The sequence below is a fragment of the Pelobates fuscus genome, chromosome 12, assembly GCF_036172605.1.
Source record: "Pelobates fuscus isolate aPelFus1 chromosome 12, aPelFus1.pri, whole genome shotgun sequence".
Classification (NCBI taxonomy): Eukaryota; Metazoa; Chordata; class Amphibia; order Anura; family Pelobatidae; genus Pelobates; species Pelobates fuscus.
The window spans coordinates 121,721,877-121,737,479 of record NC_086328.1 but is presented as its reverse complement, the minus strand read 5'-3'; the positions used below and the strand labels follow the sequence as shown (position 1 = coordinate 121,737,479).

The 15,603-nt window shown below is 40.3% G+C and overlaps 1 protein-coding gene across 7 annotated transcripts in view; it reads right to left on the bottom strand.

Moving 5' to 3' along the window:
* SHANK2 (SH3 and multiple ankyrin repeat domains 2) overlaps positions 1–15,603 on the bottom strand; it is a 509,303-nt gene that overhangs the window by 368,709 nt on the left and 124,991 nt on the right. For all 7 annotated transcript variants that reach the window (XM_063437771.1, XM_063437775.1, XM_063437773.1 and 4 more), the window contains exons 3-4: positions 1,601–1,804; positions 1,436–1,507 (exon numbers count right to left, since the gene is read on the bottom strand). In XM_063437771.1, the coding sequence (XP_063293841.1) occupies positions 1,436–1,507; positions 1,601–1,804 (276 nt within the window). The remainder of the gene's footprint in view (positions 1–1,435; positions 1,508–1,600; positions 1,805–15,603) is intronic.

Genomic DNA, 15,603 nt, shown 5'->3' with positions numbered 1-15,603 from the left:
AAATGCCAGTCAGTATTGCTCAATCACTTATTAAGAAGTGGAAAATTTAAAGGATCTATTGATACCAAGCCAAGAAAGATTTCAACCACAACTGCCAGAAGAATTGTTTGGAATACAGAGAAAACCCCACAGGTAACCTCAGGAGAAACATAAAACTTATAACGTGGTCCTCACTCAAAAAGTAAGCCTAGAAATCCACAGTAAAAAAAAAAAAAAAAATCAATGAACAAAGAAAATGATGGATGAAAAAAGTGCACATTTATTGGTAAGATAGCAGCGGTCATAAGCAAAAAAAATTGTTATGGCAAAGTTCAGAAAACGGAGTACAGGATCTTCATAAATGTAGGTATTTACTTCTTTACTTCCCTCGGACTGACACAGACTAGTACAGTCCGAGGGGAAAATATTTAAATTACATTAGCCAGGATGATAAGGGCTGTCTGCCCGGCCCCAGGTGCCGTGGCCTACCGGGAAATTTCCCGGTATCCCGGTGGGCCAGTTCTGCATAGATTACCAATTCTCCAAGGGTATGCACACTTTTGAGAACTGTACATATTGAACATTCTGTGCATTGTGCATTAAATACATGTCAGGTTTTCTTCAAATCCTTCATTGTATTCACTCTTTTAGTAAATACGCCAATGGCAACTCTGCTGATGTACCGCATATCTTCCAAGAGTCCTGCATTAGGCAGGGCAGTTCCTGTTTTGATGCCGTGTACCCTTGTCCAGGATTTGTTTACAGATTTGCTGTTTATATAGGCAGTATATATTTACTTCCCTAGAGAGCAGCAAGAGCACACCATTAGACGCTCTCATATTGCGCACATGGTTTTAGGTCCTACAGGAGATCTTCAGAAGCTATATGGGAATAGACTGATCTGAGTGCACTGAGTGGGGCTGACAAGGGCAACTATCAGTCAAGCTGCCATGCATTCAGATCAGGCAAACACTACATATTCAAGAGGCCTGCCCCTTAAAACCTGTTCAACCCTGTCCAGAATTCATACCTCCCTTGGTTGTGAGGCATGGTACAGAGTGCCAACATGATGGCTGACATGGAATTGTTAAAAAGATTCTGTCCTGCTTTTTGGAAATTAATTTATGAGCAGAGGGCAAGTAATGTTAAATTAATCACACCGTGCAATAAGGCAAATTTGGAGAGAGTCAGTAAGAGGCTGCTGGAATCCTGAATTCATGGAATATATATCATAAACTCAACCACATTGGAATTACCATCCACACAGACCTCATGCCAGAGCCCAAGTAAATGTCCCAGAAGGATAACCTATAAATTACCTAATGTAATTTATGTTGTTTTTCTGTCTAGAATGCACACAAGTGACTACATGCTATACATGCACCTGCAGCTGCCAGTCCATCATGGATAGTAGTAATAGGGTAATAATGGATAACTCTACTAAGTTTCATATTACCTTTGTGTGGAGTTTGGCAATCTGTTTTTCATCAATGCTGGACTGTTTGTACAAGCGCTTCTTATAGCGAAACTGCAAAAATAAAAATGTAAATATTTGGATAAGGGCTCCCCAAAGGTATGATAGATAACTTTTGTAAAAATACAACCAATGACATAAAAGTACCTCCAAGGATGGAACTCCTCTGCTCATCGGCTGCGGATATTCTCGAAGTAGACGTTCTTCATCCAGGAATTTTCCATCCCTTCCATTACTGAAAGGCTGGTACAGGCCATAGTTGAGAACATCCTTCAAACTCTGGTTGAGTGTACACAGGATCCGCTGTTTTGCTACCCAGACTGTAGCATTGGGGTTAAACCGGACACATTTCTACGAAGAATATCCAGAAAACATTATGAAATTACAGTCATGTGAAATGACCACAAACATTTGTCAAACCCAATGCAAAATTGTTTTCAGTTTTATAAAAAGAAATCTTATACACCCCATATTAGCGTCTGCACGGTTCCTCCACGTCCTTGATAATGGTGAAAAGATAGACTAAGTCTACTACTATTTCTTATTAAATGGTAACATTAGCGGTGTGTGTTTTTTTGTGAAACATTTTCTGCTATTGGTAAGGACAGTGGTTCCCAACCCAGTCCTCAAGTACCCCCCAACAGTCCAGGATTTAACCCCTTAAGGACACAACTTCTGGAATAAAAAGGAATCATGACGGAATATTTCCGTCATGTGTCCTTAAAGGGTTAAGGATTACTCAATTGTGTCTAAGGTGTTTTGGGGAATAAGATACAACAGGGTAATCCCTAAATCCTGGACTGGTAGGGGTACTTGAGGACTGGGTTGGGAACCCCTGGGTTAGGAGATAAAATCTTTTAGTGTTCCTCTACTTCCTATATAATGGAAAGTTGGAAATAGTGCAGTTTTTTGCCTTAGATGTAAACACCACAGGAATGCATGGTCAGCAAAAACACAGTCGTAGAACTCCTAAGATGTACAAAGACATTTATGTGGGTAACAACACAGAGGTTTGTAGTGCTCCAAGTTCGCAGCAATAACTATCACAAAAAGTAAGTCCATAGAACAGAAAGGCCACTTATATAAAGAGAAACGTTCGAGGATTTCTTATGTGTTTGTGATGTTTATAAAATTAAATTAAAATAAATTCAGGCTATTATATTTACATCTATCCAGGAACTGGGCAACTCCATCTTGGCTCCCTGTAAAAAAGGTTGACTTTTTCTGGTACTGAACATAAACTGAAAACTGTTTCTCTTCCTCTTCATTTGCATTATGTGCCCTAGATGTGACTGGATTGTAATTTCACTTGCTAAATATTTAAAGGAACACTGTAGGGTTAGGAAAAACATACATGTATTTCTGACCCTATATTGTTAAAACCCATGTAGGGTCCTAGGCCCCCTTTAAATAAGTAAAAATCTCACCTTTTCTCCAGTGCATGTGGGTCTGCCGTCATTGCCCTGCCCCTGATCCGCCTCCATGGCTGACATAATCAGAACTAAATACCTCAGCCAATTATTAATGCTTTACCATATTATTGGCTGAGATTGTCAATTCTGATGATCTCAGCCAAGGAGGCGGGGCCAAATACCGCCCTAGCCAATCAGCATCTCCTTATATTCACACAGTGCAGCAATCCCACAGGAAGCACCTCTAGTGGCTGTCAGATGAGAAAAGTAAACACTGCCTTTTCTCTGGAGGGACTGACAAAAGACAACAAAACAACTTCATAAACTGTAGCTGTTCTGGTGACTATAGTATCCCTTTAAATACATATGGAAAACGCATACAGAGCACCGCATGACAAAGTTAAACACAAGTTAAAGGTTCAAGTATCATCATCATCATATATTGTTTTTCTATATTGTATTTTGGGAAACCTTCTGAGGGGTAACTCTGATACCAGCACCACACTACGTTATACAGTTGAGTGCCAGTGATATACATTTTTGATGCTATTGATTGGCCCGTGTTACGATCACATGCTTTCCTCTTACAATGGGGATCATGAAGCAAGGCAGCTGTTAATAGTAACAAACCGATTAACTATATTGTGTACACAAATTAAAGGAACCACAACACTGTTTTGTTCTGCCTGCAATTGCTTGGAGGTGGAAGTATTGATCTGTGTTTTAGGAAATCAATGCAATACTGCAAAATCCTTACGATATCTCCATAGGTTTGTTCTGTGTTTCTCAGTCCCAGGCACCCTGCTTTTACCGTGCCATGTGGTTACCTTCAAATATGTATGTGTTGATATATACAAATGCTGCCCAATGCATTAATGACAATACATAGCTTTGGTCACAGTGCAATTATCACCAATAAGAAATGTATAGGTACATCCTACTGCAGTTGAGTTGTTATTGATTTAGAGAATGTTTATTTTCTTATTGAACAAAAATGACATTAAAATTCCAGAGTAGAAAGCAAAATGATGTTGGATATGGCAGTCAGACGTGGAATGGTCTCAGCTCTGAGAATTCATACTATTCTCTAATGTTGTTGAGAATAGGATCAACGATTGAAACTTTCTACAAAGTAAGATAATACAAAGTCCAGCAACTCACACAGCTTTAAATGCATTTGATAGATATCTCTCAATTGCCAAGTTATGCACAATTTATTGATTTATTTTTAATTTAGGAACGTCCTAATCCACAGGTACATAATGGTTAATGCGCAAAATAACACAAAGGGAGTCTGACCAGATATAGAAGACTTGACAATCCAGGCTTCACATAATAATAATTACAAAGTATTTAACCAGACCACTTCAGCTCAGAGAAACTGCTATGTTTACATTTGGGGTTACGCCAACCTCTAGTGGCTGTCTTCCGGATAACCACTAGAGGCACATCTGAGAAATATTATGCCTCCATCGCGCAGAGCGTCCATAGGAAAGCATTGGGACACATTCGCGCACGGCACTTGCCAAGAGAGCCCGGAGTCAGAATAAGGTAAGTAACAGAAAGGGTTTTAACCCCTTCAGCGCCACAGGAGGCACCCTCAGGGCACTATAATGTCAGGAAAACCTCTTTGTTTTCCTGACACTATAGTGATCCTTGAAGTACCCTGGGGATGTTACCTTAGCCCAATTTTATTTACCACAGAAGGATGAAGGGCTGAGTCAACCCTGCTGGGATTTGAACCTGCGACTCAAGGTTTGAACAGATTGTACTGATGATGCATTAGCCCACTGAGCTATCTCTGGGGAAGATCTAGTGCACTTGCAGCGCTTGCTGTGCATGCACATCAATTCCCTCCACTGGATGACATTGGAGGAGACAGACCACGACCGGGTCAGGTAAGTGAATAAATATAAATATTTAATATTTTACAACGTGGGGGCTAAGGAGGCTGAGGAACAGGTTAGTGTTAGAAAGGTATCTTTGTATTGCTAACTCCAACTTGTTCCTTTAAAGCCACCTATGTATTAGTCAAACTCTACTATGTATTATCACACAGATTGTGAACATCAGTAAAAATTATGCTTCAGCGGTTTCCCATAAGAAACAAAAGAGCACCGAATCAAACCATGCAAGTTTATACATTTAATTTAATGTCTCAACAAGGCATCATATCTCCCTCACATTGTGGAAGAAATATAATTGCATTGCTGTTCCATCCCACATTTCTCTAAGGTATGTAATTTATATTATTAGATTTAAGAGCTGAAGATCTGTCTAAACACATTCTGCAATGTCCGTGGGTGAAGCAACTGCCTGTTTTGCACTGTGTGAGCAGAACGTACAGTGGAAATGTAATGAAAAGGAGATGGGTATTTGCACAGCGATGGTGCAGGGTATAAATGGTCACTGACCCCAATTAAAATACATAAATATGTACAACTATTTTCAACACTTTTCAGTAGGAAAATAGGCAATTAAAACAGATCTGTGACTCCTGCTACAAACGGAGTATTTTGTAAAGATAGTATCTTTATGAAATACTCACATTGTAATTTCACTGTACATCGAGAGTTACACTGCGGGTATCAGTTCCTGGCAGCTGAAATGCCAGGATCTGAAGAGGACGTGGTGGAAAAAAATAGTGGCACCGCAAAGGACAGGGTCAGTTTAGTAATCCTCACTTTACCCTGTCACCACCAGATACCCAGTGGTGATGTCACCGTCGGGGGTCTTTGCAAACTATGCAAAGACCCCAGACGGCAACAAAGAAGCTTTAAATGTTTCATCATAGCGTTCTGGCTTCATGGAGGGCTGCCATAAAAAATGATATTAGGATACAAGAAAATAATGATGTTTTGGAGAGAAAAATTTCATCTACGCCTTATTTGTAGGGTCAGTAAAGCCCCTTTTTTAAATTTGCCTTTTTTACTTCTATCTGTAAAAAAAATGGTAATCTCTAGCCTTGTTCTTTTATCTGCTAAGTTCCCATGTGCAGGAATTTTGAATCCTTAGCAGCTCAAACACTTACAGCATGGCTTCATCGGATATCACAGACGATAACTGAATCCTATGCTAGAACTAAAATGAAACCATTGAACATAATTTGAATGAAATGGCTATGTGGGATCCTATCCGCAACAGTAATTCACAGAACCAATTGTCCCACTCCAAATAGGCGAGTAGTGGGGATTTTAATTGCCCACCACTGGAACAGCAAGGATTTGGCTCTGCAGAGCCTTTATCAAGAATGATGGATTTTGTAAGTGAATGAACAACTGCCGAACCCCAGTGACCAATATCTAACTCAACTACATAACTATCATAAATGTTAAAATGCTTACTTACCTTACAACTTCCATAATGTTAAAATGGCAGCACTGAATGTTTTATAAAAACAGCAGGGGTTAAAAAAAATTATTTAAAAAAGTAATTCTCAATGGGTGGCAATATTTACCTTGGCAAAAAAATAAATCATCAGACTTATGTCTTCTAGTGATGCTACTTTCAAACGCTGTAGAATTATTTAAACTCTTGTCCAAAACTCACCTGGCTGATCAGGCAGTCCTCTATAACGAAATCAGTAGTAAATATATGATAATAAATATATAACACAATATATATAACATTCATAAACAGTAAGAAGTAAATATATCATAAATATATAACTAAACACAATATATATATATATATATATATATATATATATAACATATATATAGTAAGTAGAAAAAATATGATACTAAATAAATAACTAAGTACAGTATAATAAAATAAATAAATATACTATGATACCAAATATAAATCCTAATAAATCATAATAAAACCCAAAGCCACCAACTAGAAGCAGGAGGCAGTGGTACTCTGACCTGTACTGTCTGCAGAGCAGCAAAGAAAGAGGAAATGATGCATGGGGAGGGGAGTTTTATAGTACCTAACTGTGTGGAGTTCTAGTAAAGAGAGACTTAAGCAAATACGAAGCCTCCTGTCATGTTATAAAATTTAAAAAAAACACTTTGTCCCTCTTTCGACTATGAAGCTTTGATACTGCAGACAGAACAATACACATAGTATTCTCCTCTTGGGTTGTTCTCAGAGATCCTTTTTTGTATATTCTGTACATATATCCATTTTGTATATTCTGTATATATATTTTGTGCTTTTTTTCACCCTCATAGGGTTAAACCTGATCACTTATGCTAATTCTCTTACACCACGTCATCAGGTGACGTCACACTACCTCGTTTTCATTACCACACCCTCCAATCAAACTCTTTTCTTATGTATGTAACAGCCACAAGCTCACATTGTAAATTGTCTTGAAAAAAGTCTGCATAGACTGAAACGTCGACTATTGTGTTTACCACTGTGTTTGCTTAATAAAGCAGCAGTTTGAATTTACTTTATCAAGACTCCAGAGTGCTCTCTACTAGGTATATATATTGTGGTTGGAGATTGTGCACCGGAGCACAAAAAGACCGGGAACATTGAGTGCTGGGACCTGGAAATATATATATATATCAAGCACGGCCAATCCTCACTAGCCAGCCAGTAACCAACCTCATTTGCATTAACAAGGAAACAGCTGTCCATGAGTGTTTTACTGGCTTTGCATCTTTTCCTAAGTTGTGTTCCAAGCTGTTGTATACAGCAAACACAGACTCAAAGGAATCCATGTTTAAAATGGAATAAGGCAAAAATGTGATTCTTTGTTAAACTAATTTACATATGCCCACCCAGAATCCTTTGCGGTTTAAGATCACTGCAAATTTGAGATCTCTGTGGGAAAAGCAAGTCTTATAGCTTGACTGGTGTGCAGATTTTTGTTTAACAAAAATGTTGTCCATCTCCTTTTCAATCTCCCCTCTTCTGTTTCCAGATACTCAGAATGTCCATGAACAGTCTTTAAACTACAGTGAATGTGTTTAGATATTAGCATATACCATAATATGCTCTTGTTCTGATGTCACCTAAATGTTCTGGAACTATTTGGCCTACAACCAATAGCTGGAAAGAACCATTGTCCTGTTATTAAATGTCAGGCTGTATGCAACCTATCTACATTTCTTTTTAGAGCTATATATATATATATATATATTTGTGTTAAGGGCTCATGATAGTACAGAAGATACAAACACTGATAAGTGTAGGATGGTATTAAAAGAGCAAGTCGGTTGTGGTGTGCCGGAACCGACGATGAGGTAGGCCTGTAAATAAAGAGGGCCCACCAAGAAGAAATGTAAAGAGAAAAGGAGTTAATAATGAGGAGTGGGTGGGAGGGTGATGCAGCGCTGACCTCGAACGATATGGAGCCAGGTAAGGGGTGTCCCTTAAGTAGGGAAGAGGTGTGTCATACGCCCCTCCCACAATTACAGGCCAAAAGGCCTTAATACATATATATATATATTTTTTTTTTATCTCTCAACACATTCAAGAGATCAAGGCCGATTTCTGAATTAGACGAGCAGCCACTGTTTGATATTATCACAATAATGGAAAAAGACCTCTTGACCTTTACTTTATCGATTTGACAATAAATAAATAAATATGACATATGCTGTACGAAGGTAACATTTGTTTATAAAGCACTAGTGAACAACAGTATGCATTAAATTATTATTTTTTTTATTCTTTATTTTTCCGTGCTTAGCGTGAACAAACATGCTAGTATCGCCACAATGGCGTGTACCTGCCGGAAAACAATACTAGGGAATCAACATCATCATGGCAGTTGTTCAAATATTTTTATTTTCTCAAAGCACAATAAACAATAGGGTAACGATAGATTTAACAAGTATTTAGCAATTCTTATAGTGTTTTCATAGCGATAGTTATAAGATTGTTGTATCAAATCAGTAAAGTCTCAGTTAGTAGGCTAGTTGGATAAGACTGACTTGTGTGTGTCCTAGCAGTGTTAGTGTATGGTCAGGTGTGTAGTATGGGGCTGATGTAGTGAGTTCTCTGGGTGTCATTCACTCCTGCCTGTTGCGGACATAGTGACAGCTTAGTATGCATGAGAGAGCTTGTGTGGGTGGTATAGCTCGTACCGCCTCCCTTGTCTAAGGTATTGGTTGAGCCCTTTCGCAGGGTCCCAAGGGGGGGGGGGAGGTGGGGATGTTAAACTTACGTGTCAAGTCTGCCATAGCCGGTGTGCGGGTGCGGAATAGGCCTTCAAGATTTATAGCTTTAGCCTGCCGCGGTGGGAGTAGGGTGGCCATGAGTCTCCTCATTAAGTGTGGTAGTTCAGCGTCAGGTATGTCCTCCGAGATCCCCCTAATTTTTAGATTATTCCGGCGTCGGGCATCTTCTTGTGCAGCGAAGCGGCGGTAATGCAGTTGGTTTTGCTTTTGTAAGTCTCTGACCTCTTGTTGTAGGGTGTCCAGGCGTTGTGAGCCTATGTGTGAGGCTTCCTCTAGCACTACGATGCGGCCCGTCAGGCCCAGCAGGCCTCCGCGGATCGTGGCTATGTCTGCCTGGAGTGTAGTTTTCAGATCGGCCAGGAGCTCTTTTAGGACAGCCGTGGTGACCGGAGCTGCATCTGGTGTCGTCGAGCCCGGTTTGGCTTTGGGAATGCAGGTAGGATTTCGTCTTCCCCGTCCTTGGATAGCTCATTGGAGAAATCCGAACAGCCCCCCCCAATGAGGGCGGCCATTTTAGGCCCGTATGTGCCCTGCGCCTGCTTCCACATTACCCTGATATTCATTCCCATGGTCAGTTTGTCTGGTTTGGGCTTTTTGGATTTGCGCCCCATGGTGCCTGGGCAGGCTGGTACTGTCCTTCAGACCCGGTTAGTGGTGGTACTGGTAGCGAAAAATAGGCTTTCTGTGGCATAAAGCTCGGAGCTTCAGAGAGATGCGACCAGTTGTTTCAGCAGCTTAGCTCCGTCCCCCATTAAATTTTATTTAACCCCTTAAGGACTGAGCCAAATGTACACGTTTTGATCAAAATAAAACGTAAACAAAACTTGGAATTTTACTATATGTCTGTTCAACCGTAATTCACCTCTTTTATATTAAGTGCACCCACACTTATTATATATCATTGTATGCAGGAGAAATTGGGGCTTTCATTTAACATCAAATATTTAGCTATGAAACATAATTTAATATGAATAAATCATTTAAAAAGTTGAGAAATTAAGATTTTTTTTATTTTTTTTAGTTCTGCATGACATTTTAACTGTCAATGTCATAATACTGTTTGCTTTTACTGCAATAAAATACACATATTTGTATTCACCTCGGACTCATGTGTAAAACAGTACCCCCTATGTACAGGTTTTCTGGTGTTTTGGGAAGTTACAGGGTCAAATCTAGCATGTTATATTTTTCAGTTTGTATTATTATTATTATTATTATTGCCATGTATATAGCGCCAACAGATTCTGTAGCGCTTTACAATATTATTAGGGGATATAACTATAAATCGGACAATTACAAATAAACTTACGGGAACAATAGGTTGAAGAGGACCCTGCTCAATTGAGCTTACATTCTATAGGAGGTGGGGTGTAAAACACATTAGGACAGGAATTTGCAGTCAAATAAGGTGGGCTGCTCTTCAGGAGAGGGCAAGAGACATTGAAATTTGCCAGATTGGTTACGTTTAGTGATGTACCGAACGGTTCGTGGGCGAATAGTTCCCAGCGAACATAGCTTGTTCGCGTTCGCCACGGACGGTGACCATATGCGATGTTCAGTCCGCCCCCTATTCGTCATCATTGAGTAAACTTTGACCCTGTACCTCAAAGTCAGCAGACACATTCCAGCCAATCAGCAGCAGACCCTCCCTCCCAGACCCTCCCACCTCCTACACAGCATACAATTTAGATTAATTCTGAAGCTGCATTCTTTTTTTCTTTTTGTGTTTATTATACATTATCCTCCATAGCCGGTAACATGTGTTTATTATACATTTTCTCCCATAGCCAGTAACCTGTGTTTATTATACATTATTCCCCCATAGCCAGTAACCTGTGTTTATTATACATTATCCCCCCATAGCCAGTACCCTGTGTTTATTATACATTAACCCCCCATAGCCAGTAACCTGTGTTTATTATACATTATCCTCCCATAGCCAGTAACTTGTGTTTATTATATACTATCCTCCCCATAGCCAGTAACCTGTGCTTATTATACATTATCCCCCCCCCCATAGCCAGTAACCTGTGTTTATTATACATTATCCCCCCATAGCCAGTAACATGTGTTTATTATACATTATTCCCCCATAGCCAGTAACCTGTGTTTATTATACATTATCCCTCCATAGCCAGTAACCTGTGTTTATTATACATTATACCCCCATAGCCAGTAACCTGTGTTTTTATACATCATCCCCCATAGCCAGTAACCTGTGTTTATTATACATTATCCTCACATTGCCAGTAACCTGTGTTTATTATACACTATCCTCCCCATAGCCAGTAACCTGTGTTTATTATACATTATCCCCCCATAGCCAGTAACCTGTGTTTATTATACATTATCCCCCCACAACCAGTAACCTGTGTTTATTATACATTGTCCCTCCCATAGCCAGTAACCTGTGTTTATTATACATTATACCCCCATAGCCAGTAACCTGTTTATTATACATTATCCTCCCATAGCCAGTAACCTGTGTTTATTATACATTATCCCTCCCATAGCCAGTAACCTGTGTTTATTATACATTATCCCCCCATAGCCAGTAACCTGTGTTTATTATACATTATCCTCCCATAGCCAGTAACCTGTGTTTATTATACATTATCCCTCCCATAGCCAGTAACCTGTGTTTATTATACATTACCCCCCCCATAGCCAGTAACCTGTGTTTATTATACATTATCTCCCATAGTCATTTATCGTTGGACCTAGGCAGCATGATGTCTTAGGCCGGCCCAGAGAGTGAGTGAGTGAGTGAGTGAATAATATAATATATATGTTCATAAACATATTAGTAATATATGTAAATCAAGTTCATGCAAAGAGGGCGAAAAGGTATTAAAGAAAAACACACTTATTGCATAAAATTTACAAAGCCAAACTTTTAAAAGCTTTCCTCATTTCTTTCTTGGGATGAGGAATATATCAGTTGTAGACTGAGGATTTCCATCTGCCCAATCTTTTAATAATATGCACTGGAGTGTCAGTGTTGAAGGAGACCGAAGCTGCCCCTATTCTAAATGAAAGACCCGAGACATGGATACAACCCAATCTTAGGAGTAGTGTTCTGATGTAGAAGATGAATTTAGCCGTAGTCAGAGGGATTCAGTGAGAGTAGTGGTGAAATGTGTGTGGCATGACTGAGTGTGGGTAAGTAAGAGTCAAGTATTTTAACTGGGCACTAGTTCTAGGTGGGATAAAGTGGTATAGCGGATGAATGAGTAGTTTGGTTCGTTTTAGAGGTTTGTAGAGAAAGTATATAGTGATCATGAATTTTAGCGATATCCAATATTTTTAAGGTGGTCTCAAACAAACATAAAATGCTATATAAAATTTGTGGGAATATCGAATAGTCGTGTACAGTAAATCAGAGAGGGCTCAGAATATCGAACCATCGATCGGTAACCTGAATGAAGTAGGGGGTCTATCTGTTTTATTAAATACGCGGTAATGTGTTTTTAATGGGATAGGACGTTAGGAAAGGTGTGTGATTGGGATAAGTGGTTGTGGCTGTATTTACCTTATCCTGGGACTGACCTGGCTCCTAAGCTTGAGCCGCGCGTGGCTGGATCACGGCTTGATCTCCTCTTCTGACTTAGCCGCGTGTACTGACCGCAGTGATCGGTCACGTGGCCCGCCTGGCACTAGGAGCACGGCTCGAGTCACGAGCTCGCTCTTAAAGGGGAAGTGGGAGCCAAAAGTTGATTCAGGCTCCCATTGGCCCACGTCATTCCAGCACCCCCACACACGAACGTTTTGGGGGCGTAGGCATGACGTGGGCCAATCAAATGTTAAAGGATATTTAAACTTCCCTAGCCCTATCCACTTTGTCCTATCGTGGTTTCTGTGTCAGTACCCTTTAGTGCGTTCCTTGATCTATTTTGTTTATTTTGGTATTGACCATGGCTTTGTTCTTGACTCTGAATTTATCTTTAACCGTTTCCAGTCTTGTTTGCCCGTGTGACTGATTACCATCTACCTGACTCTGGCTTGTTCTCGTTTTCGTAGTCTCTCTGTTACCATGACCTCGTCTCGTTTCTGATTACGCTTTATCTCTGTCTGACGTTTAGTCTGGCCATTCTAAGTCCAGGTAATAAGTTATATCCTAGTCTTGTCCCTTGTTATCCTAAACTCTGCATGTTAGGGTATTACATCATGACATTATGATAGGACCATGGGCCCTGCAGGTTTAGGACAGCAAATGGTCTCCTATGAGGCAAGATTTTAAGAACAGGATCACCGTATGGACCAGATTGCCCAGGCCCATCAGACACTTTTGTCCAGAAATGCTTATTTGGCTCCTGAGACACTAGTATGAGTACCATCTCAACCCATACCTCCCATTCCAGAGGAATCTATCCTGACTAGAGATGTCCCGAATAGTTCGCTGGCGAATAGTTCCTGGCGAACATAGCTTGTTCGCGTTCGCCACGGACGGCGAACATATGCGATGTTCGGTCCGCCCCCTATTTGTCATCATTGAGTAAACTTTGACCCTGTACCTCACAGTCAGCAGACACATTCCAGCCAATCAGCAGCAGATCCTCCATCCCAGACCCTCCCACCTCCTGGACAGCATCCATTTTAGATTCATTCGGAAGCTGCATTCTTTTTTTTTTATTTTATTATTATTATTATTTTTTTATTTTTTTGACAGAAGTGTGTTATATTTGAGCATGCTAGGCTGAACGTGCGTATATCATGGCTAGTTGCACTGAGGGTATGAGTATATAGCAGTACATTGTTGTGAAAGATGGCTGTCATGTTTAGGGTGTAGCTTGCACGTTATCAACTGTGTATTTATATCAGCAGCTCCACCACTAGTTATAAATCAAGTGTGAGTCGCCCCATGAGATGAGACTAGTGAATAACATAATACATGAACGGTTAAGGTAAAGGCATGTAAGTAACTACGACAATAAACTCTTTAGGAGGTGAAATAATGACATGTTTAAACGCTTGCTACTTTACGATTAGTTAATGTGCAGAGAGCAGAGAGCCGTCCGCCGGCGTTTAGAGCCGGGTCCCCAAGGATGGCATAGCACGCCTGCCATCCTTAACGGGTTAATATAGTTTCCAGCCTATTGCTCTATGCAATGGACACACAGACATAAACAACAAGTGCATTGATAAGATTCCTCAATGCTCAGATTACAATTTGAACACCATGTATGTATGTATTTATTTATTTATTTTAACTGAAATACACATGGATTCACTTCACCAGACAGGAAAACCTTATCAATGGTAGATTTGTGCTGGTGATTTGGCAGGCACAATTTATATAGCATTTTACTGCATACAATGAGGGGAAAAAATATTTGATCCCCTGCTGATTTTGAACGTTTGCCCACTGACAAAGAAATAATGAGTCTATAATTTTAATGATAGGCGTATTTTAACAGTGAGAGACAGAATAACAATTTTTTTTTTTTTTTTTAAATAGCATTTAAAAAAAGATATAGGGGGGCGGGGCCAGACCGCCGAGCTGGATGGCCGCAAGACAGACCAGCTCCGGCAACTTATCTAAATTTAAGCCCTGTTACCAAGATACCCTAAGGATGTACTGACCAGCAGCGGCGGTGAGAGACAGAATAATAAACAAAAAAAGAAAGAAAAACCCATGTCAAAAAGGTTATAAATTGATTTGCATGTCAATGAGTGTATTAAGTATTTGACCCCTTGGTGGCAAAACCCTTGTTGGCAATCACAAAGGTCAGACGTTTCTTGTAGTTGGCCACCAGGTTTGCACACATCTCAAGAGGGATTTTGTCCCACTCCTCTTTGCAGATTCTCTCCAAGTCATTAAGGTTTTGAGGCTGACATTTGGCAACTTGAACCTTCAGCTCCCTCCACAGATTTTCTAAGGAAAAATGGTCAGGAGACTGGTTAGGCCCCTCCAGGACCTTAATGTGCTTCTTCTTGAGCCACTCCTTTGTTGCCTTAGTTGTGTGTTTTGGGTCTTTGTCATGCTGGAATACTTATCTATGACCCATTTTCCCCTGGCTGAGGGAATGAGGTTCTCACCCAAGATTTGATGTGGTGCAGCTATCCTGTCCCCTTCGCAGAAAAACACCCCCCAAAGTAAAATGTTTCCACCTCCATGTTTGACGGTGGGCATGGTGTTCTTGGGGTCATAGGCAGCATTCCTCCTCCTCCACGGCAAGTTGAGTTGATGCAAAAGAGCTTGATTTTGGTCTAATCTGACCACAAAACTTTCACCCAGTTCTCCTCTGAATGATTCAGATGTTCATTGGCAAACTTCAGACTGGCCTGTACATGTGCTTTCTTGAGCATGGGGGAGCTTGCGGATGCTGCAGGATTTCGGTCCTTCACAGCGTAGTGTATTACCAATTGTTACCAATTGTTTTCTTAGTGACTATGGTCCCAGCAGCCTTGAGATCATTAACCAGATCCTCCAGTGTAGTTCTGGGCTGATTCCTAACCGTTCTCATGATCATTGAATCTCCACGAGGTGAGATCTTGCATGGAGCACCATACCGAGGGAGACTGACAGTTATTTTGTGTTTCTTCCATTTGCGAATAACGCACCAACTGTTCTCACCTTCTCACCAAGCTGCTAGGC